This window comes from Rhinolophus ferrumequinum, chromosome 10 (genome assembly GCF_004115265.2).
Source record: "Rhinolophus ferrumequinum isolate MPI-CBG mRhiFer1 chromosome 10, mRhiFer1_v1.p, whole genome shotgun sequence".
NCBI lineage: Eukaryota > Metazoa > Chordata > Mammalia > Chiroptera > Rhinolophidae > Rhinolophus > Rhinolophus ferrumequinum.
The window spans coordinates 7984436-8012401 of record NC_046293.1 but is presented as its reverse complement, the minus strand read 5'-3'; the positions used below and the strand labels follow the sequence as shown (position 1 = coordinate 8012401).

General features: G+C 52.0%; 2 protein-coding genes across 7 annotated transcripts in view; both read left to right on the top strand.

Annotated features, from left to right (window-relative positions):
• MGAT3 (beta-1,4-mannosyl-glycoprotein 4-beta-N-acetylglucosaminyltransferase) overlaps nt 1-7409 on the top strand; it is a 30805-nt gene extending 23396 nt beyond the window's left edge. For all 4 annotated transcript variants that reach the window (XM_033117246.1, XM_033117248.1, XM_033117249.1 and 1 more), the window contains exon 2: nt 2790-7409. In XM_033117246.1, coding sequence (XP_032973137.1) covers nt 2791-4392 — 1602 coding nt within the window. In that variant the 5' untranslated portion in view covers nt 2790 and the 3' untranslated portion in view covers nt 4393-7409. The remainder of the gene's footprint in view (nt 1-2789) is intronic.
• A 6697-nt stretch (nt 7410-14106) lies between these two features.
• On the top strand, nt 14107-27227 carry MIEF1 (mitochondrial elongation factor 1). Of its 3 annotated transcripts, none has more exons than XM_033116320.1 (6): nt 14107-14236; nt 16146-16272; nt 21581-21731; nt 22529-22706; nt 22897-23159; nt 23671-27227. In XM_033116320.1, exons 3-6 carry the CDS (start codon nt 21588-21590, stop codon nt 24475-24477), a joined length of 1392 nt encoding a protein of 463 aa, XP_032972211.1. In that variant the 5' UTR covers nt 14107-14236; nt 16146-16272; nt 21581-21587; the 3' UTR covers nt 24478-27227. The 3 variants fall into 3 exon arrangements, with proteins under 3 accessions (XP_032972211.1, XP_032972210.1, XP_032972212.1); XM_033116319.1 differs by having other exon boundaries at nt 16146-16481; XM_033116321.1 differs by lacking the exon at nt 16146-16272 and having other exon boundaries at nt 14124-14236.
• The last annotated feature ends 739 nt before the right edge of the window (nt 27228-27966 follow it).

Here is a 27966-nt window from a genome sequence, read left to right as displayed (position 1 = left end):
GCAAGGACACGGGTGGCTGTGTAACCAGATCCTGAAAACCAGCCTAGCCAGTGCAGCTAGGTCACTGTGACCACAGCAGGGTCACGGGTCCCTTTGAGCCAAGCAGGGTGTTTCCTCGTCTCCCTGAGTTTACATTACCTGCTAAGGCCTTTGATCGCTGCTGCCGGGGGATTTAGTCAGAGTGGCAGGCCTGGCTCTGCTCTGGCCTCCACAGCTCACAGGCCATCTTAGTCCAACCAGGGCAGGGATTGGCGTGTGTCCCACAGAGGCAGGTCCCAAGTAGTGAAAAACAGTCCTCCAGAAGGGGCAGGGCTGCCTAGCCAGTTCCTGAAATCCTCCAGTGGGTCACTCTGGAGGCTTCTGCTGTGCTGACCTCAGTTTGCAGTTGCATTCTGCCTGGTCCCTGCCATGGCAACAACTCCTACCTGCCTGCCTTTATTGGGCCTCACCCCATTGCCCCTCTACTCACCTTGCCATCCTGGTCCCCCTGGTCTTACTTTGCCAGAGCATGGCTGGAGTCCCTTATGGAGCCCAGAATGGAACCCACTTCAAATACGATGTCAAGGAGCAACCCGCCTTCCTAAATGCCAGTAGAGAGCAGCCCCAGCTGCTCGGGGACAGCTGACATTCAGCAGAGGTCAGGTCCCCACCCCTACTGTCCTGCCCGCCTGCAGTCAGCCGTACTGGCCCCCTGTGGGCAGGCTCCAGGAGGGTCAGGCATTTAAACTAGAGGAGATGGGACAGCTTGGATTTGATGGCACGAGTACTGCCCTGGCCAGCAGGACTGGCAACCCAACTATACTTGACAAGCTCGCTCAGGACCAGGAAGGGTACATAGCGTAGGAGTCAAGTCACCCAGATTCACACCCCAGCTTTGTAACTTTGAGCAGGTCCCTGAAGCCCTTTGGTTTCCTCCTTTATAAAATGAAAGAGTTGGAGGAAATAGTCCTTAAAATTTGCTCTAGATCAAACATTCATGATTCTGTGCCTTATCACCATGTAGCTTAGAGAAAATGTTGAAACCTTCCAGCCTTCAGCATTGTAAAGAATGAAAGTTTATTGAGCACACACTGCACACCAAGAACCCTGTGCCCATTTTACAGATGTAGAAGCCGAGGTTCAGAATGGTGAGGAGCTTTGCCTAAGGTCGCAGTAGTTTGAAGCCAAGTACATATCTGTCCACTGTACCCTGCTGTCCTCAGAGTGAGGAAGTGAAAGGAAGAGTATGGCCAGAGAACACCCAAATGACCCAGAGAAAGAACCAGAGAAGTAAAGAGAAGCCACAGAAAGGAACATTTTAAGGGAAGGAATGTTCTAGGTGAAAGTACAGTGCCCCTTCACAGGGATCTATGGAAGCGGAAATGAAGACACCAGATGCCAAACACCAGGTTTCTGTCCCAGCCCTTCCTGTGACTTGGTGGGTTACCCCAAGCAAGTCGCTGGTCCCACTCAGCCAAATGGGTGTAACTTCCGGACCTGCCTGCCCACCTTCCTGCGCTCAAGGACAAAAGGAGCTGGATGGCTCTAGTCAGAGTACTCTCATGCTGCACAGGCTCATTCATGACATTAAATAGTACATCCAAATAAAGTGTGGAGTCTAGTTAATAGTAACGTGCCCGTTTCGATTTCCTAGTTGTGACAAATGGACCACGGTAAGATGTTAACACTAGGGGAGAAAAAGAGGAGTGTAAGGGAACCCTCTGTACTATTTTTGCAACTTTTCTGATAAACGACAAATAATCTAAAATAGAAAGTCTGTTTAAATTGTTTAAAAAAGAACATAGGAGGCTCTCCACAGCCATAAACAAATTGATAAATTAGACTGTAAAAAAAATAGAGAATGGTTATATTCATGAATCACTCATAAATAGAATGATTCATTCAAAATAACCATGGGCTATTATGTGGGATTTAAAAGGAAATAATAAATTTATTTCTACTAATCTAAAAATCTCTTTAATCTATTGATTGAGAAAAACAATTTGATTGAACTTAGTGTTCAGTATAATATTTATGGAAACTATTAAACCAAGATCAGAAAAATTGTATGTAAAACCAGTGATACACCTCAAACATCAAATTGTTTATGCCTGGAGATCAGTCTAGCACAGAGCATGGGGTAATGAAGGGAACTTTTACTTAATTTTACTCTTTATGTTAGAATTAAATGTCATCCCTTGAGGCTTGTGAATTTTTTCGGTGGAAAGGTAGTCAAAAGATTTATCAATATATCCACACGAAAAGGTAGGTAGGTAGAAAGAACAATGAACAAACAAGAACAGCACCCTGGGCAGTGCAGGAAAGGGATCTCACATCTGCCGCCTGCTCTCCCCCTCCCTTGGGGCCTGTAAGCCCCCTGGGGCAGGTTCTGCATTGAAGGGTTGAGCTTTTCCCAGGATGCATTTTGTTCCTGGAGCAAAGCCTAGCGGTGCAGCTGGTACAGTCAGGGTGGGGTGGGCCAGGTGGAGGAGTGGGCTGCAGAGGCAGGATGTGTGATGACCTGGTGGCCTCTGAGGGGAAGGGCTGTGGGAGGTCCTGAGCCAGGAGGGGGGTTTCCTTGATGGTAGGGCTTCCAGGGGTACCGGGTACAGCAAGTTGGACTCGCAGGCTTGACTCCTGAGGGGCAGGGGGTGACTTCATGCTGGGCCACCAGCAACTGGCCAGGACATTCACAAACAGGTGGCAGCAAAAGCCTCCTCGAAAAGGTCCTGTTTCGAGAAGGGCCTCAGGCTCCCCTCGCCCAGGAATGCAGACCGCTGACTCGTCTGCTCTCTCCCTCTTTCCTGCAGGATGAAGATGAGACGCTACAAGCTGTTTCTCATGTTCTGTATGGCCGGCCTGTGCCTCATCTCCTTCCTGCACTTCTTTAAGACCCTGTCCTATGTCACCTTCCCCAGAGAACTGGCCTCCCTCAGTCCTAACCTCGTGTCCAGCTTCTTCTGGAACAATGCCCCCGTCACACCCCAGGCCAGCCCAGAGCCTGGGAGCTCCGACCTGCTGCGTACCCCACTCTATTCCCACTCGCCCCTGCTCCAGCCACTTTCACCAAGCAAGGCCACCGAGGAACTGCACCGGATGGACTTCGTGCTGCCAGAGGACACCACTGAGTATTTCGTCCGCACCAAAGCCGGGGGTGTCTGCTTCAAACCAGGTACCAAGATGCTGGAGAAGCCCCCATCGGGGAGGCCAGAAGAGAAGGCGGAGGGGGTAGACGGCTCGTCTGCCAGGGGCCCGGCCCGGCACCTGCTGAGCGCCCGGGAGCGCACGGGGGGACGGGGCGCACGGCGCAAGTGGGTGGAGTGCGTGTGCCTCCCGGGCTGGCACGGGCCCAGCTGCGGCGTGCCCACCGTGGTGCAGTACTCCAACCTGCCCACCAAGGAGCGCCTGGTGCCCAGGGAGGTGCCGCGGCGGGTCATCAATGCCATCAACATCAATCACGAGTTCGACCTGCTGGACGTGCGCTTCCACGAGCTGGGGGACGTGGTGGACGCCTTCGTGGTGTGCGAGTCCAACTTCACGGCCTACGGGGAGCCTCGGCCGCTCAAGTTCCGGGAGATGCTGACCAACGGCACGTTCGAGTACATCCGACACAAGGTGCTCTACGTCTTCCTGGACCACTTCCCGCTGGGCGGGCGGCAGGACGGCTGGATCGCGGACGACTACCTGCGCACCTTCCTGACGCAGGACGGGGTGGCGCGGCTGCGCAACCTGCGGCCCGACGACGTCTTCATCATCGACGACGCCGACGAGATCCCCGCGCGCGACGGCGTGCTCTTCCTCAAGCTCTACGATGGCTGGACCGAGCCCTTCGCCTTCCACATGCGCAAGTCGCTGTACGGCTTCTTCTGGAAGCAGCCGGGCACCCTGGAGGTGGTGTCGGGCTGCACGGTGGACATGCTGCAGTCGGTGTACGGGCTGGACGGCATCCGCCTGCGCCGCCGCCAGTATTACACCATGCCCCACTTCCGGCAGTACGAGAACCGCACCGGCCACATCCTGGTGCAGTGGTCGCTGGGCAGCCCCCTGCACTTCGCCGGCTGGCACTGCTCCTGGTGCTTCACGCCCGAGGGCATCTACTTCAAGCTCGTGTCGGCCCAGAACGGCGACTTCCCTCGCTGGGGGGATTACGAGGACAAGCGGGACCTCAATTACATCCGGAGCTTGATTCGCACCGGGGGCTGGTTCGACGGCACGCAGCAGGAGTACCCGCCGGCGGACCCCAGCGAACACATGTATGCCCCCAAGTACCTGCTCCAGAACTACGACCAGTTCCGCTACCTGCTGGACAACCCCTACCAGGAGCCCAAGAGCACGGTGGAAGGTGGGCGGCGGATCAGAAATCCCGAGGGAAGGCCACCCGCCAGGGCCAAATTGGAAATGGTGGGAGGCTAAGACTGCATGGTCTTATAGGGCCAGTGGCAGGGCGGGGGGTGGCGCTGCCCCTCTTGTTATCTTCCTGCCTTCTGCCCTCTGGTGGGATCTTGAGCGGACCAGGAGAGGATGGGTGGGGGAGTCTTCCCTACTCAAACCCTTGTGAATTGGGAGTGAGGCCTGTGAGCCCCAAAAACATCCTTCTTTGTCAGGAGTGGGGAGCCGCCCCCCCCACTCACCGCCCACCAGGAGGTGCCAGTGGAGAATGCAGGATGGTTACTGGGGAAGCAAGGGGGGGCAGACAGAGTGGGAAGGGAGCTGCAGGAACTCCCAGTGTAGCCATGTGGCAGCTGCGGTCCAGCTGGGGAGAAGCCCGCTGTCTCCTCTCCTGGGAGTTTGGACCTGTGGTGGGAAAGGGGCATGCCAGGATTTCCAGGGGCTCTGTAAATAGTTGCATTTGGGCCCAGGGGGAAGAGGGGCACCAAGACAGGAGGGGATGAAAACCAGCAGCCTGCTTGGAGGAAGTACAGTGTCCTCAGAAGTGCTGGACCGGAGGGAGCGGAGAACTCTACCTGCCTGCCCCACAGGACACCACTGCGCTGGATGGTACCTATGCTCCCCAGACCCTCCTGAGCTGACATAGGTGTGGGGCCCAAGGAGGCTCGGGGAGTCTGCCTTTTCATTCTGAACCTGGCCTTGACGTTCCTTCTTACTTTTTATATTGCTGTCTTGTGGGTTGCCCACTCAGTCCTTGCAAGGCCAGGAGTCCAGTTCTCAGGGTGGAATGGGACCATCAGCCAGCCTAGTAGGTCAGACCTGGGGGTGCCCCATCACCCCTTCCTGCTGGAATCCACAGCCCCAGCTCTCCATGGTCTCAGGTGGAGTTACCCTCGTGCCCCTCCTTGGTGCTGTCTAGAGGCCCCAGGGCTGTCCTGGGCCCAAGAGGGACATTAAGGCCAGTTATATGTCATCTGATTTCTCTTAGTTTGCCTCATTGGGGCAAGACATGTATCCATTGGAGTAGATTCTAAGCTGCTGTAATTGAGATCCTGAAATACAGTGATTTAAGCAAGACAGAAGCTTGTTTCTGACTTAATGTCTAGAGGGCGATGGTCTGGATGGAGCAGGGCAGCTCTGCTTTCCTCATACACACCTTCCCGTTCAGATAGAGTGGTTGCTCCAGCTCCCACTATCATGTGCATCCAAGCCTAGGGGAAGCAGAGAGGCAAGGGAAGCACATGCCCTTTCCTGTTAAGGGCGTGAGCCAGAGATGGCACCGTCACTTCTGATCGCATCTTGCTGGCCAGGACACAGTCACATGGCTACAAGTAGCTACAAGGAAAGCTGGGCTGCCATGTGCCCAGCCTCAGCTTGGGAGTTGTCTTATGGAAGGAAGAGAGGGTGGATACGGGACACAAAGAGCATCTCTGGCACAGGGGAGAGGGTAGAAAGGACTGTTGCATTCGTAGGATCCTGCTCTCGTGTTCAGAGTTCTTGGAACGACCTGCTCCTGCCCCCCTCACTGCCAGGCCAGGGCTGGGGTGCAGTGAGAGCCTGCAGTTATGGGAAGGGTGAGACACCCTCTCCCCGAGGCCCCATTGGATACTTACCCAGTGATGCCAGGATGCAGAGGCTGCCTGTAGAACGGTACATGTCTGTGTGTGTGCGTGTGTATTTATGGGCATGGGTGCATGCTTGTGTGTACTTGTACATGTCTGTGTCGGTGTGTCCCTGTACATAGATGCTTGTGTGTGGATGTGGAAGCAGGGCCCAGGCTTCTCTGTCCCTGGGACCCAGACCTGTGGCCACACCTGCAGCTCCCCAAAATGACTGAGGCAGAGAGCCCTTGGGGAACCTGGAGAGCAAGGCTAAAGGGGATGCAGAGTCCATCTGTTTGTCTTTCAGTCCAAGAGATGAGAATCCTGACCTGAAGGCTATACAGCTGAGTGCCCACTACCTCCCATCCTGTTAGCCCCAACCAGATCCTTCTACCCCATGCCCTCCAGCCTCCAGCAGGGACTTGCCCCAGGTGTCCCCTGATGGGCCAGAAGAGGAGGGTGTCCCCTTTGCCACAGCTCTGTCTGGGGAAGTGCCGGGTGTGGACATGGTCTGGGGAGCTGGCCGTGGAGCAGCCTCTGGTGGCAGGCATGAAGCAGGCTGAGGGGGTCTATTGCCCCCACTCTCCCTCCTATCTAGAGGGTGCCCCAAGGAAACCCTTCCCTTGGAGTTACAGCAGTCCCCCTCTCTGATCCCTGTTGGGGCTGAGAAGTGGCTCAAGAGGTCGCCACTAATGCTCACCCCTAGACAGGCAGTCTCTGGGGGCTCCTGAATCGTGCCTGAGCCCCAGCCCAGGGCCTCCGTCCTTGCTGGATTCCTTACCCCATGCCCCTGGCACCCTCCTGCTGCTGTGGGATGCCCCCTTCCCAGGCTGGCCCCTAGTTCAGCAGCTTGGGCAGTGGAAGGAAGAAGGGAAGAGCTCCACCTTTCCTCTCAGACCTAAGAGGGCATGTTTATGGTCATTGTCAAGTGGAGGCCTGTCAGGGGTTGGGGGCCAAGGCATGAGGTTGAAGAGTTTCACATAATCACATCATACACTGGGAATTTGGGGGGCGGTCAGGGGAGCCCTGAGCCACTCCCCCCATAGGAAGGGAAAGCAAGCTGTGAATGTGAATGCGACACTGGCCCTGTCGCCATCTCTAGATTTCTTTTCCTGGGAACACCGGCCCTATGACCTAGAGACTCAAGGAGGTCAAGCCCACCCACAGGTCCCAGCAGTTCCCAGGGGCAGGCGTGGGCGAGCTTTGAGGGCAAAAGTGACAGTTGGGGTGGGGAGACAGGACTTACTCACGCAGAAGGCAGGGCCCTGGAAAATGTATAATTTAAGGACACCAATAATAATAGTATTTTTTTTGTAAGGGAAATTCAATATGTACATTCTGAAATCATTTTCTCTGTAAATGGTTGGTTTCATTTCACCCTTAAAGGGATGCTTAAAGGAGAAGATAATATTAATAATAAAAACAGCTACAAAGTCTTAAGGGTGTGCGTGTGTGGCTGGTGTGGGGGTGCCCTGAGGCAGGGCGGGATGTGAGCAGGTGACTCGGTCTTGCTAAAGCTACTGTCACTACAGAGTTGGGTAAGTGTGGTGCGAGCCGTCCCCAGGACTAGACGGCTGGTGAGGCGGGATGCAGTTACCTCTACCAGCACCAGGGGGCATCCTTCCCTCGCCCGGGGGGAAAACCGGCCCATCGGAAAAGGAAGACGCTGGACGGGGTTCGCAGAAGGAAGGAGAAGCGAGCCTGGGACTGGCGACACCGATCCTCCCGAGGTGGGCGGGGACCTTTTTGGGAATCTAGATGAAGACTACTTTGGTGCCTCTACTGAAAGGGAAGCAAGTCTCCCACCATTGTGTTCTGGGGCATCCAGACCAGCGCCCCCACCTCTGTTGTTTGCTCCCTATGCCCGTCAGGTCCTAAGGTCACACAGCCACTTGGTGGCAGAACAGGCTGGACCTGGATTTACAGCACTGGTCCTGTCATCAGCTCTCTGGGGCAGGTGACGACATGAGCCTCCAGGATCGGTCATCTGTCTCCCATGGAGCTGACCTTGGTTGGGCTTGTGCTACGAAGGCCCTGGAATGTGGGAGTCTTTCTGGCGGCTTCCTCTGGGACCCGTGAATACTGGCATTGTTCTGGGGAGAGTGCCCTCTGGATATTTCTAAGGAGAGTCCCAGAGATGGTGGAAGTGAGTGAACACATTTTGCACTCTCCCTGTGGTATGGCTGTGCAGCCTCCATGTTAGGGAGACCGCAGACGGAGCCGGGAAGGAGTGACCGCAGTGTTGGTGGCCGGAGCAGGGCCTGGTGTCTCCTGAGCACCCACAAGGTGCCAAGCATTTGACCGGCAGTTGGTGATGGGAGGAAGAAGACACTCTCAACACTCTTGAGCTTTGTAGGAGACAGAATTTCCTAATTCCGAAGTTACAGTTCACTTTGACCTCGCTTTGGGGCAGGGGCTCCGGAGTGGGGTGCTCAGGTCTGTAAAGGTCTTAAAGGGTCCCCTTGATCGCTGGCATTTAAAGCAATCTGATTAGGGTGCTTAGGAAGCAATTCTGTTTTTGCAAACCAAGTTCACCTCTCAGGGAGCCCTTGTGCTAGTGAAGCATGTGACCCTGCGCTGTGACACTCAGTCCTGTTCTGACACCCACCGGTCCCACCCCTTTTGCTCCTACTTGCCTTTCGACTCAGTCCCACACTCGATTACCGACTGTCTACTGGGCAACAAGCCCTGAGGAAGATACAGAAATGGGCAAGACACATTTTCTGCCCTCTAGGGCCTCAAAATTGTTTGGGAGTGGGCTAGGGTGTCTTGCGGTGCTACTGACATTGTGCGTCAGAGAATTGTTTGTGGGGGGCTGTCTTGTGCATCGTAATTAAACAGCACCCCTGGTCTCTACCCACTAGAAGCCAGTGGCATCCACTCCCCCAAGTGTGGCAGTCAGCCATGTCGCCACACATTGCTAACTGTCCCCTGGGGTGCAAAATCACCCAGGTGAAGAACCACAGGTAGGAGTACACAACTATTGAGCATCTATTGTGTCCGTGCAAGTACTTTGCGCACATTACCTCATGTAATCCTGTAAGGTAGAGACGGCAGTGGTCATTGAAGGGTCAGCTTTTCTCTTGTGGAATTTAATGTATTTGGGGGGTCGGGGGAGGTTCCTCCCACTTTCCAGCCTGGGAGATTGGAGGTGGGGGGGCTAGATTTATGGAGACTAAGGGTAGAAATTGCTCGAAGGCACACAGTTCGCAGGCGGGAGTTAGGACCAGCGGCTCCCCACCACCGTCTCACGGCGCCGCACTGCCTCCTTGTGGGAGGGCGCGGCCTGTCGGCCACCTGCGGCGCCCGCTTCCCGGCTCTCCTTTCCTCCTTTCTTCTCGCGGGACGCCCCGTGGGATTTGAGGCAGATTGTAACAACGCATGCCACAAAATGCAAAAGCAAATATATGAAAATTAGAATCGTGGAAAATTAGAAAAGAAAACCAAGCCTAGGAAACATCACAAAATGAGAAAGGCAAAGCTAAGAGGAACGTCCAAGTGTCCTCAGCTCTCATCTCTCTATCCCTGCATTCTCTTCTAGAGCTCCTAGCAGATACGTTGGGAGCTCTGCAAGTCTGGGCACTCCGCGAGGCCAGCTCCCATGCTGCACCAACGGCTTCAGCTTCACTTCCTTTCCTGGGCTATGGAAGTTTTTCACCTTGGACTTGAGTCCCAGTTTGAAATGAGCTATGTCATTTTGATTTTCTTTCTATATGTTAAGGTTCAGTGCTTTGTAATGGAGCTGGGCAGGTATGTCAGAAAGCGTACTCATCGGGACTCTGGTGGGCAGTCAGGCTTTCTCTTCGATTCCTTTTCCTACCCATGTAGGATGAGAAACCCTCAGGAGGCCCGGCAGACTCAGAAGACCACAGGAGCCCAACAGGAAATGGAAAGGAGTGAGCACCCATGGATGAGACAATAGGGAGTGGTGGGGATTGGGGTGAGCTGGGGAGCTCATAGTCTGTCCAAAGGTGGTGGCTGACCCCAGCATAGGTGGGAAACCCAGTGCTGCCAGATCTTCTAAATATTTGACAAGCCTAGAAAGCTGTCTTTCATCATTGTCTGGGACTTACAAAGCTCTTTGTGGAGCAAGAAGACAATTTCTTGGTCCAGTCCAGCATGTACGCCTCCAGTTGGTCCCTTGAGGATGAGGAGGTGGAGGTGGAGGCTATAATCAGCCTCAGTGATGCTGCCTCATCTGTAAAATGGGTACATTGGTACCCAGCCCTCACAGCACTATAGTAGGGATCAACAGGAATAGAGGATGTAAAAGGAAACCAAGTAACATTCATGGAGCGATTGCTCTGCGCTAGGTAGGGTACTCAGCCTTCCTACCCTTCTCCTAAGTCCTGAAACTCAGAGGTTGCACAAGTGGGAAGTAGAGATGCTGGGATCTGGGCTCTGAGCCTGTGTATCTGCCAGCCCCGGCTCCTCACTCCTGCTACCTGACAAAAGGAGGGTATTCAGCGAACAAGCTTACATTCCCTTCGCCCTTTTGAACACCACCTGGCACAACGTGGGCAGCAAAGATTTCACTCACTTGAAATCTCACTCTTTCTTGTCCAGGAATATCAGGTTTTAGTCTGGTGAATACAGGATCAATGACATCTGATTACGGCGAACTCCATTATGAGGGAGGTGGCTTTCTCTGAGAATGATTTCCAGGTCCCTGGCTGGCTCACATCCTGGAGATTTGCTGATCCGGTTAGAGCCAACTCCTCCACCAGCCGCGTAATAATAGTGTCTGTACCTTCACTCCACCCTGGGGCCTCCCCTGGGAGGGCTGGGGAAGCGGAGGTGGGCTGGAATTAGTTTTCTGTCTTGTTATCCAGTAGCAATTTCCCTCCAATTTGGGGCAACAAGCAACAGAGGGTCTCAATTTTATAAGGCATCCTACTGGGCAAAGTAAAAGGAATGAGACTGGTGAGATTCAGGCCTCAGGGTACTCACGCCTTCCGTATGCAAGCCTGAGGCCTCCCTGCCCTGCTCCCCTACAGGTAAAGGGGCACCTGGCCTGCTCTCTCACTTTCCTCTTGGTCTCTTCTGTACCATCATTCCATGTCTCCCCTCCTCAAGGCTAGAACAAGTACCAGCCAACCCCTAAACCCCATTCAACCCAACCCAACACAAGCCCTCTAACAATGTCCCCCTTGAACTGTCCTCTCATCTGCCCTTTCCCTTCTCCCCAGCAAAATCAGTCTCCTTTCCACTTCCCGCTTACTCTCCAGTCCTTGCCCTCACAGGGCTGTGATGACACGGCATTGATATGTACAAGTGTTCGCAGGCAGGAAAAGCTCGATTGGTATTACGTATTACTGTCCGCTGATGATTCTCTCAAGGGATCCCGCAGTGGCCTGGGGACTGATCTCCTGCAAGTGTCAGCCTGACAGTCTGGTCCCCAGAAAGCAGCTAGGATGCTCTTTCCAAGAAGCAAGTCTGATCGTGGCACGGACTTCTCACTGCAGTTGGATGAGGGTCACATTCCCAGCTGTGGCCTGCTGGGCCCTGCCTCACCAGTCTCATCTTGAGCCTCTTTTCCTGAATTCTCTGGGCTCCAGTCCTTTGAGCTCTCTGTCTGGACTACTCCTGCCCCTGTTCCATTACCTGGTGAGCTCCCTAAACCCTCAGCCGGAGTTGTAATTGTCATTGCAGAAATCCACTTGACCTGCTTATCTCTCCCTCCATTTTAGTTAGCATGAGTCAATTTTAAGGCCTGATTGCTTAGGTACTTTAATTAATCCCCATTTACGAGTATAGAAACAAAGGCCCAGAGAGGTTGAGAACCTTATTGAAAGTCACCCAGCCATCAGGAGGCAGAGCTGGAATTCACACCTGACCCTAGACTAGAGGTGCTGGTGCAGCAGCCTGAAGCACACCTTGCTGGCTATCACTTCCTCCCTGGCCTACCTCAGGATGCTTACCTGTCCAGCCTTGTGTCTCACCTGCTCATCTCCATATGGTGTGCTCAAGCCAGGTGGTGCCCACCCCGCTGCTTCTGCACTGGGTCACAGGTTCTTCTGGTTCCACAGCAGCTGCGAAGGCTTTTCTCCTAGTACCTGTCCGTGTACTTGTCTGTCTCCTCCATCAACCCTGGTCTTCTTGAGGACAGGGATTGTGTGTTTTATTTCTACATTCCTGACTCCAGTCCTGCCTCATACTAGGTGCTTACGAAATGGTGAACGAGTGACTACTTGGTGAATACATTGGGAACAATAGTGTTGATTCTCATGGGTCATTCAGCAAAATGTTTTATCCATTTTTGTCCAATTCACAGATGAGGAAACCAAGGCACCCAAAGCTTAAATCACTTGCCCCATGCTCACCATCACCCTACACGCCCCTTTCAAATTAGACTGGACTTGCCCAGCCTGACTCAGGGGAAATGGTCCATCTCACCCCAGCCCTCTATCTTTCCGGAAAATGTTCATTCATTCATTCCACAATTTAATGCCTTAATTCCACAAATTAATGACTATACGCAAGTCACTGTTCTGTTAAACAAGCACTTCCCTCTCGCCCTCAAGGCCATTGCCATCATCACAGGTGAGACCAGGGGTTATGTCAAAACTGCAATATCAATCAGAGATCCAGAAGGCCCCTTGTCCCGCCAAACGCAGCAGTGAGCCCTGAGATTTGGGATCTCTGGCCTATAACGTCACCAGGGGTACATATGGGTGCCAGACACCTGTCTCACTGCCCCTGCTACTCCACCATTGCCACAGAAGTAGGAGGAGCCTGTGAATCTGGAAGCAAAGATAAAACCCCGAAGAACAAGAAGAGTCTGGGGGAGCTGATCTGAAGGGCAGACCCCCAAGGGACCTCCCTTTGTCCCTCCTAAAAATAATATTCTATACAACAACAGGGTCAGAAGAGATACAGAAAGTCACCTGGTCTTCCAGCTGGAAATATCACCATTTAGATTTATTTAGGTCATAAAATTATTTCTTCAAAGAGCAAAGTAGGGCAGCCTGGAAGAGTAGAAAGAACATGTTTCAGAGGCAGGCAGACTTGGGTTCCACGTGAGCTTCTCTGCTGCCCAGCTCAGTGTCTTAGAGACACCTCTCTCGGTTTTGGTTTTCTCATCTATAAAATCAGGTAGGGACTCAGACCAGGGAGGTGGCAGTGAGGAGGGGAGCTGTCAGATCCTGGAAGTAGAGCCACCAGAAGACTAGGAGTTGATCTCTCCGTTGTGCTTTGCACACTAGAGACCCTCAACAAGGATTTGTTATTTCAAGAAATGAATGGCTGGGTAACTGCTCCATAAATGCCCACTCCTGCTGGATACCTTTGAATCCTCACAACAGTGCCAGACTGAGAGAGATTAGGAAATGCTTAGGGCAGCTGTCCTTAAGAGGTGGAGCTGGAATTGGGAGCCAGCTGGGCTTGACTCCAAAGCCCAACACTCCTCATCTTCACTCAGAGCTGGGCACCCAGCGAGGCACTGGAGGAGGGGCCTTACAGATTCCATCAAACATGGTTCCCGCCTTCAAATCTGGTGAGACAGAGAAGCCAGTGGATAAGTTAAAAAACAAACAAACAAACAAAAAACAGTGCCTGGCAAATAACAGGTGCCAATAAATATGTTTTTCTTTGACCAGCTTAAGTGTCCTAACAGTTTGCAGACATTTCTGTGGGGCCGCACCAAATGTGTTGGATGAGGGGCAAGGAAGAGTCTGGGAAAGACTTCTGGAGGGGGCATTTAAGATGGACCTTGAAGGGCAGGAGTTTGCCAGGAGCCAAGGGGCTTGGGAAGCTGGAACAGCGCGAAGGAATGAAAAGAAAACGATCTGAGAAAATGGGTTTGGAAGAGCTTTGAAAGCTATGATAGGAAATATTATTAGCGTTGGAATTCCCCCAGGTACCCGCATGGCCCCAGCCCGAGGTCAGCAGACGGTGCTGGGGTGTGGGCTGACTTCCTGACAGGTGGCTCGGGGGTCTACCGAACGCGCCCTGCGCTCTCGCCCTTTGCGGGCTTCGCCACCGCACCGCCGCTCCGGGAAGAGCGGGGCTTGATCGCTTTCAGCAGGCCAGTCCCTGCGTGACGTCACGCAGGAGGCGGAGCTCAGTGTTGTGGGCAGGGCCCGCTCGACGGGGCGTGGCCCGACGGCGCTCCTGGCCCCGCCCCAGAGAGGCCGTGGCGGGGAGGACCGGAAGTCCGCGCACAAGGTCGTGTCCCGGAAGTGAAGGGGCCATGTTGGTGGATGACCCGGGGAGAGGTACCGGGCGAGAGGCGAATCCCGAAGAGTGGTAGCGCGCGCAGTCCGCGGGTGAGTGAGGTGGCCGGGGGCCGGGGCTCGCCGATACGACTCTCAGGGCCGCGGCCGGCGCCCCCCAGCCAGCCCGGGGCTACCGGCCGGGCCGCCGGCGGTCTCGCCCCAGACCGCCCTGGCATTTCTCTGCGAGGCCGCTCAGTGGCCCCGCACCAGCCTCGGGAGGCCTCCTGGGGCCCCCAAGCCGGCCTCCCTCAGCTTTGGCGTCTCCCCACCCCGACTCGGCCCGACCCCCCCCCTCAGGGTCCGGCTTGGAACTGGGGACCCGCCAGGGCTCAGCCGCCCACTCGCCGAGACACCTTGTAGTAACAGCCGCGTGACAGTCGCCTTCTACCTCATAAAGCACTTTTCCTGTTGATTTTCGGGATTCATGTCTCCTGTCAGCCCTTGGGGCTGAGTGGGGCTCTTCTACAGTTGAGGAAAAAGGGACAGGGGCAGTGGCTTGCTCAAGTGGCACAGGAGGTTAGCCAGGCCCGAGGCTGATGGCTGGCTGACCGTCGGCCCAAAGTCCAGGTCATTTTACCAGTCAAATCCCGACCCCACGCAGCCTCATGTCTTTACTTCTGATCATTGCTTCCACATAGACACGTTGTGAGAACTCCCTCCCTTTTGCACTCAGCTTATGTTTTGAGGCCCTGGTATGGTCCCGGCGCTGGGCTGGGAAAGTTTGTAGAGCACCCAGAAGTGCTGTGCACCCGGTCAGGCCCCCAGCGAGTGGTAACTAGCCTTACAGGGCAGGGAGAGTTGGGGTGAGGAGTGCAGCCCCCCTTTACAGCCGTGTGCCTCTGCGAGTTACTTCCCTCTGGGAGCTTCAGTTTCCTCCACTTAGATGGGGATGACGATGACACTGAGGCCAACAGAGGGAGATGACCTGTTACGTGGGACGTGCATGGCACATGCGTGCTATACAGTCAACAGTGAGTGTTCCTTATTGTTAGGAGTCCTGACCGCCTCCTAGGTCCCTTAATTTAAATGCTATAATAGGTGACAAAGCACTTTACAAATAATAACACTCTGCACTTGTGTAGTAAGGATTTATTGTTACTGAAGGAGGATGGTGGCAGTTTATGTGGAACAAAATGGAATATTTTTTGAGCACCTACAAACCAGGCTTCGTGGCACCAGTAATGCTGTGTTTCCCCGAAAATAAGACCGAGTCTTTGATTAATTTTTGCTCCAAAAGACTCATTAGGGCTTACGTTCAGGGGATGTCATCCTGAAAAATCCCGCTAGGGCTTATTTTCCGGTTAGGTCTTATTTTGGGGGAAACACGGTAGCTACCCCGATAGAATGCTTGGTATGTGCCAAGTACTGTTCTAAACACGTTTACATCCATTAACACGTTTACTCCTCATACCGACCATATGGACAGGATACAGTTTTAATCCCCATTTTACAGATGAGAAACAGCACAGAGGAGTTAAGAAACTTGCTCAGGGTAATCAGCTCATTAGCGGTGGTGCCCGAGTTCAAGTGCGGCTGAGTCCTTTTCTAGACGACACTCTGTGGTGAAATTCTGTTTATTACAGGTGCTTTCCATGCATTATCTCACACAGTTCTCAAAATAACCCTGTGTCATAGGTACTGTTAAATTAATATCATCTTCATTTTGCAAGTGAGGAAGCTGAGGCTTACAGGAGTTAAGTACTTTGCCCAAAGTCATATGGCAAGTAAGTGGCAGAGCCAGGATTCAACCCCAGGCAGTTCAGTTTCCAAGCCCTGGCCCTTCCGGGTGATTCAGAGGCTGGGATCTAGTCCTAGCCCTTCCACTAAGTCATAACATGACCTTGGGGGGGGGGGGCGGTCTCTGAAACCTAGATTAAGAACTCTTGAGTTTTAGATAGTCTCTGTAGGGCCTTCTGTCGTGAATTCTGATTCTAGGCTTTTTTTCCCCTTCTGCTTGTAGCTTGACACCCAGTCCCCCATGGCCCCATGGAGCCGAGAGGCGGTGCTGAGTCTCTACCGGGCTCTGCTGCGCCAGGGCCGAGCGCTGCGCTACACTGACCGGGACTTCTACCTTGCCTCCATTCGCCGTGAGTTCCGGAAAAATCAGAAACTAGAGGATCCGGAGGCCCGGGAGAGGCAACTGGAAAAGGGCCTGGTCTTCCTCCACAGCAAACTGGGGGGGATTATTTAGGACCCTCTTCCATCCTAATTCCAAGGGAAAGAGGGCAGAGGTGCCGTCTGTAGACACTGCTGCTCTCTCCTACCCCCACCTCACAGATGCAGTAAGAAGCCTCAGGTAGGTAGACCCTTTTTCTGTAGGCTTCATTATTTTTTTCTCACGCAGGAGACCAGGAGAGGGAGACCCTTTCCTGTTAGCGACCAAAGTCCTTTAGTCATTAGAAATCAATGGAAGGACTGCGACATATTAACAGAAGTTTGTTCCCTCATTGAGAAGAAATAGGCCCCGAGTTTCAAGCCCAACCAGAATAGGATTGTTATCACCATATTATTTCAAGTAGAACATTTTACATACGAAAATGTTAGAAAAGACAATGGTTAAAACTATTAGAGCTCAGTTCCAGCCTGGCTCATTCTTCAGTGCATTCATCTATCTTCTGGGTCAGATCACGTTCCCCAAAGCAACTATATTCTGTCATAACAGTCTGTAAAGCAAAGCATAGTGTACAGACATCAGAGGACGGTGTCTGGGTTCACGTCCTGGCACTACTGCTAGTAACTGGGATTTAGGGCAAATCACTATACTTTCCAGTCCTCCGTTTCCTCATTTGTAAAATGGAGATAATAGTACCTACCTCCTCAGGTTATTATGAGAATTAAATTAGCTAGTGCACACACAGCACTTGGAAAGGTACTTGGAGGTGGTATTTAGCTGTTTCCTCCTGATACCAGAGTTATTAAGAAGTCCCACTGGAACCTAATGATTATGTTTAATTCAGCTACTTTCCCAGAGGGCCTCCTGTGGCATTCTGGTATTCTGGTAGGCTCTGGGATAGAGATGAATAATATGGTCCGTCACGGGACTCAGTCTAACGCAGAGATCAGTGGGAAGTAAATCCAGTGTGAGCAGCTCTGTATGAGAGGGTCAGGTACAGAGCGTGGAGACAGGGCTGAGGACGTACCGTCTTGGGTAGGTGGTGGTAGGGGATCCCAGGTGGCTATAGAAAAGAGGACGTTTGAGGTCTGCCTCAGACGAGAAACAGCTCGCTGTGCAGATGGGCAAGAATAAGCAAGTGGAGGTGAAAACTGCACTTTGTAGTCTGGAAACTTGAGTCTGGCTTGGCTAGAATGGCGCACTGTAAGGCAAGTGGCTGGAGGTGAGGCTGGGCCAGGTCCAGAAGGACACTGAATCCCCTGTTGAGATTGTGACATCTGATAGTAGGGGAACCATCACAGCTTTGTAAGCGGGGGAATGATGTGGGAGGGACGGTGGCAGTGGCAGTGTGGAGAAGACACTGGTGGGAGACACTAGAGGCAATGAACCTGGCCAGATGAGACTGAGGACGAGGTGGTGGGGTGGTCGCGCATAAACACAACATGTACTGTCGTGGGACTTGGTGACCAGTTGGCGAGGCCGGAGGAGGAGAAAGAAGAATGAAGGGTATCTGAGGCGGAAGGCTTGCCAGCTGGGGGGAGGGTGCTGTTTTGAACTGCCAGAGGGAAAGCAGGAGGAGGAGCTTTCTGGAACGGCTTTGGGTTCTCCTCAGCCACTTAGATTGATTGGCAGGCCCACCTTTGGCAGTACAGGGCTGGGGTGGGTTGAAGCCCAGGGAGGCTACCTGTGCAGGGGAAGGGTGGTGGGTCTCGAAGTGAAATAGCGAATCACTGAGTCTTTCTGTTCCTAATGCATGTTGACTGTGAGTTGGGTTACAGGTTGCTACCACCACCTCAAAAACAAACAAACAAAACATAGGGTTAATAACTCATTTGTGCAACATATACTTACCGTGTGTCAAACACTGCTGGCCCTGGGGACGTGGCAGTGAATGAGCCAAAATGCCCCAAGAAGCGTATAGAGAGGTTAATGGGACATGTGAGCAAGGTGGGGTTGCCAGCCACTTAGGATCTCTGTGACTACTTCTTCCAGCAGCGTGAGCTCTAGGTTCACATCTTGGCTGCGCAACTCACTGGCATGGTGACTCTGGGCCAGTGACTTAACCTTTGGCTCAGTTTCTTCATCTGTAAGTGGGAGATTACAGTAGAACTGACCTCATGGGATTGTGGTTGTGAGGATTAAGGGAATTCGTGTGTGTGAAATGTCCCGCACATGCTACACACTCAGTGTGTCAGCTAGTCTCACGTGTACTCCAGCCAGATGTGTTTAAGTCATGTGACTTTTTCAAGTAAAATAAGTTGGAATTGTTATAGTTCTGTGCTGTCACCCTAGGAAGCCGCAGGGCCTCCATTACTCATCACCCCCACTATGTTGAGGTGACGAGTATTTCTATTCCCACTTTTGTATCTAGGGAGACAGGTTAAGCAACTTGCGTGAAATGGTGGCAGCGCTTCTCCACCCCCTGCTCTGCCCAACAGGTCAATGTTCCTTCTTTGAAATAGTTTAACCATTTCTTAAGGTACAGTTCAGTAGTGTTAAGAATATTCACATTGTTAAATCACGATGGGTATACCTGAAACTAATATAATTTGTGTTTGCTATATTTTAATAAAAATTTTTAAAAGAAGAAAACTCATTGTTCACCTGAAACTAATATAAAATAATACTGAATGTCAACTGATGTAATTGAAAAAAAGAAAAAAGAATGTTCACATTATTGTGTAACAGATCCCCAGAACCTTTTCATTTTGCAAAACGGAAACTCTACACGCATTAAACAGCAGTGCTCCTTGGTTGCCCTGAGCAGTCAGGCACCTCTGTCCTTGCCAGGCAGAGATCCTGTCTCCTCGTCGGCTCCAGGCTAGTGCAACAGAACCCGAGTGGAGAGTGGACAGTGGAGAAGCACTTTCAACGGAAACAAGTGAAGTTCTAAAATCAGAACTTCTATCTCCCCGTTGGAGCTCGTGGATGCTCTCTCCTCTTCCAGGTCACCAGGCCGTTGCCATCACCTGGGCCTTGGATGGGGGGAACAAATATGTATTGCGCTAGAGTAGGAAAAGCCTTTTCCCAGGCCTACTCAACTGAACTGTTTGGATCTCACGCCCAGGGCAGCGTCAGTGTGAGTTTGAGAGGCCATGCTTAGCCCCGTCTCAGGAGGTCAGATGTAACTCAGAGGACAGTCTGGATTGCCGACTGGAAAAGACTCCATGAGAGCCCATGTTTACAGTTTTATAAAGTGTCCACGTACAGTATTTTAGTAGATGTTTTTCCTCACTACAACCCTGTGATTTATGTCATGCAGGTATCATTAGCCCCTTTTCATAGCTGAGGGGTACGTAACTCATTTGAGGTCACCCCGCTTGTAAGTCAGAGCTCAAAGACAAGCACTCAGTCTCAGGATTTCTGACTTGAAAACCCAGGCTCTTTTTCTGTTCTGCCACATCACCGCCTTGCCCTTACCAGTCATCAGATGGCCCAAGGACTAAATGGCGCAGGGAGGACATGCCCTTCTAGTCGCTGCATCACGTCCAGGGATCACTTAGAGGGTGCCTGCATCCAGTGGTTCTCCCTATTGTCAATACATCAGTAAAGGTTCGTTTGTGTTAAAAAAAAATAAAACAGTGGTCATTGTTACGTGTAGGAACCATATAATAATGTTCTGCGTGGTCCTGATTGGCTGACTCTGCCTCGGCTGAGTTTGATATGTCCGGTCTCTGTCTTCGGCCACTGCGGGGAGGATGGCTAGTGTTCTTGCCTGACCCCCCTGTAAATACAAAGTTGGACTCTTCTTGGCCTTGCTTGCTCTGTGCATTTGAAGTGGGAATATATTTCATTTGGCCAAGTGGTCTCTCCTATGTCCCTACATGTGAAGCTTCTAATGATTGTCAAAGGGAGAGAGAAGAAAAGGCCACCACGGTTGCAAACTCTAGTTAGGAAAAAATATTTTTGGACTTGACAATGACTCTTCAATAACTCAATTGCTGAAATGAGTCAGAAATGTTTCTTCTCTTTGTGGGGTGGGGAGGCTTGAGATGTGAAATTAGCAATCCCCAGTTGTAACATGGTATTAGGATGTTGCTTTACACTGGAAGAGGCACCCAGCGAGCTGTCTCCCTATGCTGCCCCCATTCTGGGTCCATTGGGATCCTGAATGATACGTGACTGCATTTCCCCCTGTGTAATTCCTGGTGTACAGGACACACAAGGTAGACGAGAGCACGGTGTTAAGAGCAGTAGTGGGATCTGAACCACTTTGCCATCCTTTACCTGGGTTGGGCCCAGCGTTCTGCCTCCATGGGAAATGGGCTGATTTGGGGACTAGGGGACCTTCAGTAAGGACGAGTCCGTTGCCGGGGAGCAGTGTGTGCTGGTCTCACTTGAGCACATATGGAGGCCAGCCTCTTCTGTCTGTGCCCCACAACTCCTTTGGGGTGTCCACGTTTTCAGTTCATTTTCCAAGTGTAGTTGAGCAGATGGAGTTTTTTGTGTTTCAGTCAACTGCCAAAGCTACAGTATCCTTTGTGTTTGTTCTCAGTCTCACAGTAACAATTTCATCTGAGCTTTTTGTGGTTCCCCTGCACACTTTCCCCAAGAAACAGCATTTGTCAGGTGGCGGTATCCATAGAGGATTATTTTCTTCTGTGGACCTTTCTCACATGTGGACTTGTAGTCATGTCTCCGTGTGCAGGGTGTTTGGTCCGTGTCATTTTGTGGGGTTTTTGTTTTTGCAGAAAGTAGATAGACTAGGAAGAGTTCGACGTGGGTGAGGGTAAGCATGACACAGGAGGAAAAGCATCATACGAGGAGTTGGGAATCCTGAGTTCTGAGGTGGCTCTGCCACTTCCTTTGTCTGGACCTCTAGCAAGTCACCTCCCTGTGTGTGAAGTGGTGCTGTGGGATTAGATGAGCCTCCTCTAATCTATTAGATTGGACCTCAGAGCTAACCTTCCATGCAGCAGTGGCCAAAGGATCAGAACACAGTCTGCGTCCTAACGTTGGGAAGGGGGAGGGAGAGGGTGTGTGGCGTGGTGGGGTACTCCACTCCAACGCGAGGAGGGACTGAAAGCAGCTTACTGCTTCCCAGTCTCAGCAGGTCCGTGGAGAGGTGGTCCAGCAGTATGCATCTTCCGTTCCCCTGGCATCCAGATACGTCATGGGACATGTATCTCCCTCTCGACCCGAGACCTTGCAGTGCTAGAGGCAGGAGGATTTGCTGGAACTCACAGAACCTGAACTGGTTGGGGACTGGCCTGCTAAGGGAGATAAGAGGGACAGTTCCCCAGGTCCCCCCGGTGATGGCTGTGTTCTGCCTTCATCCTCAGGTGAGCGATGGCAGGCGCTGGTGAGCGCAAAGGCAAGAAGGATGACAATGGCATCGGCACCGCCATTGATTTTGTGCTCTCCAATGCCCGGCTGGTGCTGGGGGTGGGTGGAGCAGCCATGCTGGGCATCGCTACACTGGCCGTTAAGCGGGTAAGTGCCCGGGTCGGCGGTGGGAGAGGTGGGGAGGCCGCCTGTGCGAAGTGGAGCTGAGCTGGACGACGACCTGCACGTTACCCGTGGGCGGGGAACGTGGGCACTTGGATCGGACGAGACCTTAAGAGCCTTCAGTGCAGCCCCTGCTAGGTCTCTGCCCTAAAGAACTCGTTGGAGATACAAATAAAGAAGCTATCCCAGCCAGTAAAAAGGGACGAACCAAAAACATCCTCCCTTGACTACCTTGTTTAAAATAGCAACACCCCCACCACATAAACACTTCCTATTTCCTTTTCCTCCTTTCTTTTTCTTCATGTTTATCTCTGTCTGCATACTTTATATTTAACTTATTTATATATTGCCTGTGTCCCTTTTCTAGACAGAAAACTCCATGAGGGCATGGATTGGGTTTTTCTGTTTAGCGCTTTACTCTTTGTACCTAGCACACAGTAGCTACTCAATAAGTCTGTGTTAAATTCATCAGTGTTCACCATTACATTCATAAGATACAGTGTTATATAGTCAGAAAATGTACCATAAGGTAGGATCCTAACTACATAAATATATTTCTCCAGAAAGAAATATACTAAAATGTTAACGTTTATCTCTGGATTGTGACATTATGGCAAAATCTGTTTCTTATTTATATCACTTAGTACTTCCTGAGCTTTTCTACATGGAGAAAAGTATTCCATAATCTAGAACAAAACAAAAGTACTGAAAAATAGTAGTTTGGAACTCACCAGGGCAAAACAGGAAGGAAGGTCCACGTGCAGGGTCCTGTGCTATTTCAGATGTACGACAGGGCGATCAGTGCCCCTACCAGCCCCACCCGCCTGAGCCATTCCGGGAAAAGGAGCTGGGAGGAACCAAACTGGATGGGCTCCCCGCGACTGCTGAACAAGGACATGAAGACCGGCCTGAGCCGCTCCCTGCAGACCCTTCCCACAGACTCCTCGGCCTTTGACACAGGTGAGAAAGCCTGTTGCTCGTCTGGGTCTTACCTCTGGACTCTCGGTGCTGCTTCTGCATTCAGCAAACATTTCTTGGGCACATATGTGCCAGGCCCCGTGTTAGCACTTGCCGTTTGTGCCAAGCCCTCCTTTCTGGGGCTGAGGAAGCATGGGAAGAGCTCACGTGCCTCTCTCTCTTGCCTTGGCAGATACATTCTGCCCACCCCGGCCCAAGCCATTGGCCAGGAAGGGCCAGGTAGATTTGAAGAAGTCACGACTCCGCATGTCCCTGCAGGAGAAACTTCTTTCTTACTACCGGAACCGGGCCGCCATCCCTGCCGGTGAGCAGGCTCGGGCCAAGCAAGCTGCCGTGGACATATGTGCCGAGCTCCGGGGCTTCCTGCGGGCCAAGCTGCCGGACATGCCACTTCGGGATATGTACCTGAGTGGCAGCCTGTATGATGACCTGCAGGTAACAGGCTGGTTCTCACCAAGGGTAGGGGTGGGTCCAGACTCAGATGCTTCTCAGTGGTGCTGTTGGGACAGAAGAAGGTCAGTGTCCCAGGCTGGCCAGAAAGATGGAATTCTGCACCCTGTGGGAGCATGTAGAGAGCTCTGTCTTGAGTTGTCTTGAACCCTTTCTTGTTTTTCAGTCATACAATTTCTAGGAAACTATAAGATGCCACCTCCTTTCTGTATTTTGGTCCCTGTCTCTCTACTTTCCTCTTCTTGGGCCTTCAGGACTTGGGGGATGTCCTGTGTACGTGTCCAGAGACGATGTGGCATGTGGAATGGGCACGGGCCCTGGTGTCCGACAGCCCTGGCTTTAAATCCTCACTCTAGCTGAGGCAATACAGTGACAGGAAAGAACTCTTACTTTCTTTTATGGTTGGGGGAATACAAGGTGGTGGGACCTGTGTTTGGGGCAGCTTGTCTCTTAAGCAGATGAAATCCCTCAAAGCCTTTGTCATTTGCCCTGACAGGTGGTGACAGCCGACCACATCCAACTCATTGTGCCCCTTGTGCTGGAGCAGAACCTGTGGTCATGTATCCCTGGCGAGGACACCATCATGAATGTCCCTGGCTTCTTCCTGGTTCGTCGTGAGAACCCAGAGTATTTTCCTCGTGGTAGTAGTTACTGGGACCGCTGTGTAGTAGGGGGCTACCTCTCCCCAAAGACAGTGGCAGACACGTTTGAGAAGGTAGTGGCTGGCTCCATCAATTGGCCGGCCATAGGGTCCCTCTTGGACTATGTGATCCGACCGGCGCCACTCCCAGAGGCCCTGACTCTAGAAGTGCAGTATGAGCGTGACAGACACCTCGTCATTGACTTCCTGCCATCAGTGACGCTCGGTGACACTGTCTTGGTGGCCAGACCACACCGGCTAGCCCAGTATGACAACCTGTGGCGGCTGAGCCTGCGTCCTGCCGAGACGGCCCGCCTGCGGGCCTTGGACCAGGCCGACTCAGGCTGCCGTTCTCTTTGCCTCAAGATCCTCAAGGCCATATGCAAGTCCACTCCGGCTCTGGGCCACCTCACTGCCAGCCAGCTCACCAACGTCATCCTCCACTTGGCCCAGGAGGAGGCTGACTGGTCTTCAGATATGCTGGCTGACCGCTTCCTGCAGGCCTTGAGGGGACTCATCCGGTACCTGGAGGCCGGAGTCCTGCCCAGTGCCCTCAACCCCAAGGTGAACTTATTTGCAGAGCTCACCCCTGAGGAAATCGACGAGTTAGGGTACACTCTCTATTGCTCGTTGTCTGAGCCGGAGGTGCTGCTGCAGACGTAGGGCAGGTGATGGCCAGAGTTGGGGTTGGGCGGTCAGGCCCTGGCTTCTGCGTTAGAAACACTTGGCTACGTAGTTGGTGCCTCGCTGGGTCGCTCGGTGCCTCCTATCTTGCTGGTCACCGCCCTGGTCACTTCATGCTGATTAGAATGACATCTCTTAATCTCCTATTTTCTGAAACCCAACCCTTTCTATTTTTGTTACCAAACACTGTGCTCCTTACTCCTCCCCTGCCCCTGCTCCAGGCTGACTTTTCTGGAATGAATTGAAAGGTGGAGCAGTAGCCTGAGCTGTCGAGACCACTTGGTGTTTTGCAGGCGGCCCATGGTTCTGCTCATGTCTGCCCTGCCTTGCCTTTTGGCCTGTTCCTCTCGGTGTCTTCTCTGTCTTTCCCTCTTGTTCACGCCTTCTGTTTTGCTCCTTTCTCTGGAGCACACCTGCCTAATCAAGATGTTGCCTTTTAGTTGAAATGTCACTGAAGTTGTGATTGCCTGTGTCCAGGCTGAACTCGGCACAGAGCACTCAGACAGTATTTAGGGTTTCTGGGGCGAAAGTGGAAGAGCTGGCCTTTGCCCCAGGTTCCTGGAAAAGAAGCCCATCCCCCCATCACCTGACCAAGTGCTCAGAAGGCCTTCCATGGGAACACTGGTATTGACCCACACAGGACTGAGGGCTCACGCTGAACTGGGTGCAACGTGATGGAGAGATTGTGTTTCTTAGCGGCCATCAGTGAGAGTGCCGAGTGCCGGGTGGGGGAAGCGGACGTGGCCATGGGGACCTGGGAGAGTGTCAGTGTGCCTGAGCTCTACGCCCCATCCGTGGCTGGTCCAGGCCAACGCCACGGGGTGCAGGAGTCACGAGGGAGGGAAGGGCCTGCAAGGGCAGCACCTCTGCACAAGCGTTCTCGTTCACCCGCTTCCTTGCCTGACTGCCAGTTAAGACGAGGCCTTCAAGGACACACCCTTGCGGTCCAGGTTAAAGGGAGGCTGACAGGCGGCTGAATGTGGCCTGGAAAATCCAGTCACCAGTTGTGGCTCAGTGACCATGTTTCTCCCCTGTCAGGCCCTGTCTTTCTAGAATGTGCCCTTAGAGCAAGAACAGGCCCAGCAGTCTGCCATAGGAGTGGGAGAGGGCTGTTGGCTGAACTCTCTGGGCACCTCCAGAGGTCAAGGGCAAGCAAACATGTGCAGGACCCTCCCCCCACCCCATCACCCAGCAGCTGGGGAGACCGGTGCTACCCAGGAAGCAAGCACGTGGAGAAAACATGAGAGGGCGGTGGGGACTTCCTCCGTTCCTTCTTGTTTCCTGCTGCTAAAATTGCACTATTTATTGCAATGTAAAAAGTATCCTGAAGGTGGGGAGGAGTGTTTAATACACAATGCCAGTGCATCTTCTCGTTTTGTGGTGGTTTTTTTTTGTTTGTGGCAAGAGCCTGATGATAATTCTGTTTCCGATCTGCCCATCCAGTATTTTATTCTCCTCCCATCAAGTCTTATTTTTTCTATTCTTACTACCTCTCCATCAGTGAGATTCTGGTGAAGCTCTGCAGCTATCTCATTCCTTCCCAATGACAGCGACATGAAATAACTCTTTAAATAGCACTGAAACCTCAGCTACTGTCTAGGAATTTAGGGTAGAGATGCCTGTCCCCTTTTGTCATGGCTTAGGAAGCTGAGAACTAGGGTCAACCTTGGCTATATTAGGAGAGTCTTCCTGCCTCTTCTGTGTATGCAAGGATTTCTTAAAGTGCTTCAGTTGTTTCACTTGTAGGAAGGTATTGAGAGAATGAAAAATACAAAGCCCAGAACCCTGAGAAAGATTCTCCACCCTGGCTGTTCATCAGAATCAAACTAGAATTTTAAAAAAATCTATATGACTGAGTGCTGCCCTGGGTGAGTGGTGTAGAGGGTACGGACGGGGTGGAGCCTGGCATGACATCAGTAGAGGGGAGGGACGGGCAGGCTGAGAAGGTGTTGGAAAAGCATGGGTTATTCTTCACTGACAGGAAGGGTTGGTTTTCCTAGTGTATTATAAAACCTACAATTTTCCCAAGCTGGTGTCTCCAACCAAATTCCATATAAAACATTGGAGACCTCAAAAAGGAAAAGACTTTTTAAAGAGCAAGTCCCAAATTCTCAAAGCTAAGTGTAATCGTGATTTGAGTTTATCTCCTCTTAAAGAACATCTTTCTAAGGGCATCTCTGTCTCTTAACTATGTCTCACAAAACCAAAAACCATAACTTTGCCATGTCACAAGCAAGAACCTTTTAGAAGTCTGCAGAACTAGAAGCAGTGGGAATTCCTGGCCCTGGTCCTGGTGGTTTTGCTGACCGACGGGGCAGGCCTGATTGGAAAATACGGAAAACAGTCAAGTGCTTTGAGATTCTTGGATGGAAGAGGGCAACATTCTGCCCACCTCCACCCCCCGCCCTGCCCCCGTCTTTGGGGAAAGATGTCGTGCCTTTCCCCGCCATTCTGCCTTTCTACTCAGTAACTCGCACCTTTCTGGAAGTAATAGCATCTGGTCCTACTTTTCCATCTGGACATTTTTTTTTGCACCATCTAGGTTAGCAAACCACTTAGCTAATGCTTAAAAAATACACTCATCATCTTGAAAAACTAATCAGTTCCAAAGTGTATTTTGGTTCTCCCTGTTGCCTCTTCCTAAAAATTGAGTTCAGGACAACAGTATTTTTGTATACTTGGTTGTGACTTTTCTTTTTTCTTCCCCCAAATAAAATAATTGAAGCTCATGTTTGGAAAAGCTGTGTTGAGGCCATAGTCTTTCCCCTGGGTCTCGGCCCCTAGTAGTCCACTGGTTCACCCTCCCGATTAGCTGAGTTTGCTCCCTTGTACCCCACTCAGGCTGAGAGCGGAAATGGTTTTGATGAGGAATCACTTTCAGGATCAAAAGGCCCCCAGAGAGGTCCCGAGGCGTTTCTGTAAGTAGGGGTTCCTGCATGTGTCCAGAGTCCTCTGCCCTGGTACATCTTCCTTGAGATGATGACCCTGGCTGAGAATGTCTGCTCTCACAGGATTTGTTAGCACTCTCGCCTTCCTGCTAAAGCTCAAGGCCAAAAAGAATGGTAAGAGACACTTAGGACAAGAGCTGTGAGGCTGTATCCCTGTTAGACACTGCTGATTCTAAGTGGCCAAAATACCAGAGACGTGGGTTCTGGGGTTAACTGCGTACAGTGTGGTGTTGACCTTTTCATTTTGATTACCTTTTGGGCTTTAAATTCCTAGTCCCTGAGGCCAAGTCCACAACTTGCCCTCTAGTCACTTACCTTTTAGTCTTTAAATTCCTAGTCCCTGAGGCCAAGTCCACAACTTGCCCTCTAGTCACTTGCTTGCCATTCAGTAGCAGTTGATATGTTTGGCTGGTAGGTTTGGAATCAGTCAGCAGGCTTTCTGTCCTATCTTGGTTAGCTCCATAGAAGCAGCTTAGCCCTGAGACCCAGAGAACTGCTGTCCTTTTTCTATTGAGGGAGG

Excerpts from the sequence above, each read along its gene's own strand:
- MIEF1 (XM_033116320.1), top strand. The coding sequence starts at position 21,588 with ATGGCAGGCGCTGGTGAGCGCAAAGGCAAGAAGGATGACAATGGCATC. Across the intron at positions 21,732-22,528 it reads CTACACTGGCCGTTAAGCGG|ATGTACGACAGGGCGATCAG; the intron begins GTAAGTGCCCGG and ends GTGCTATTTCAG. Across the intron at positions 22,707-22,896 it reads CTCCTCGGCCTTTGACACAG|ATACATTCTGCCCACCCCGG; the intron begins GTGAGAAAGCCT and ends TTGCCTTGGCAG.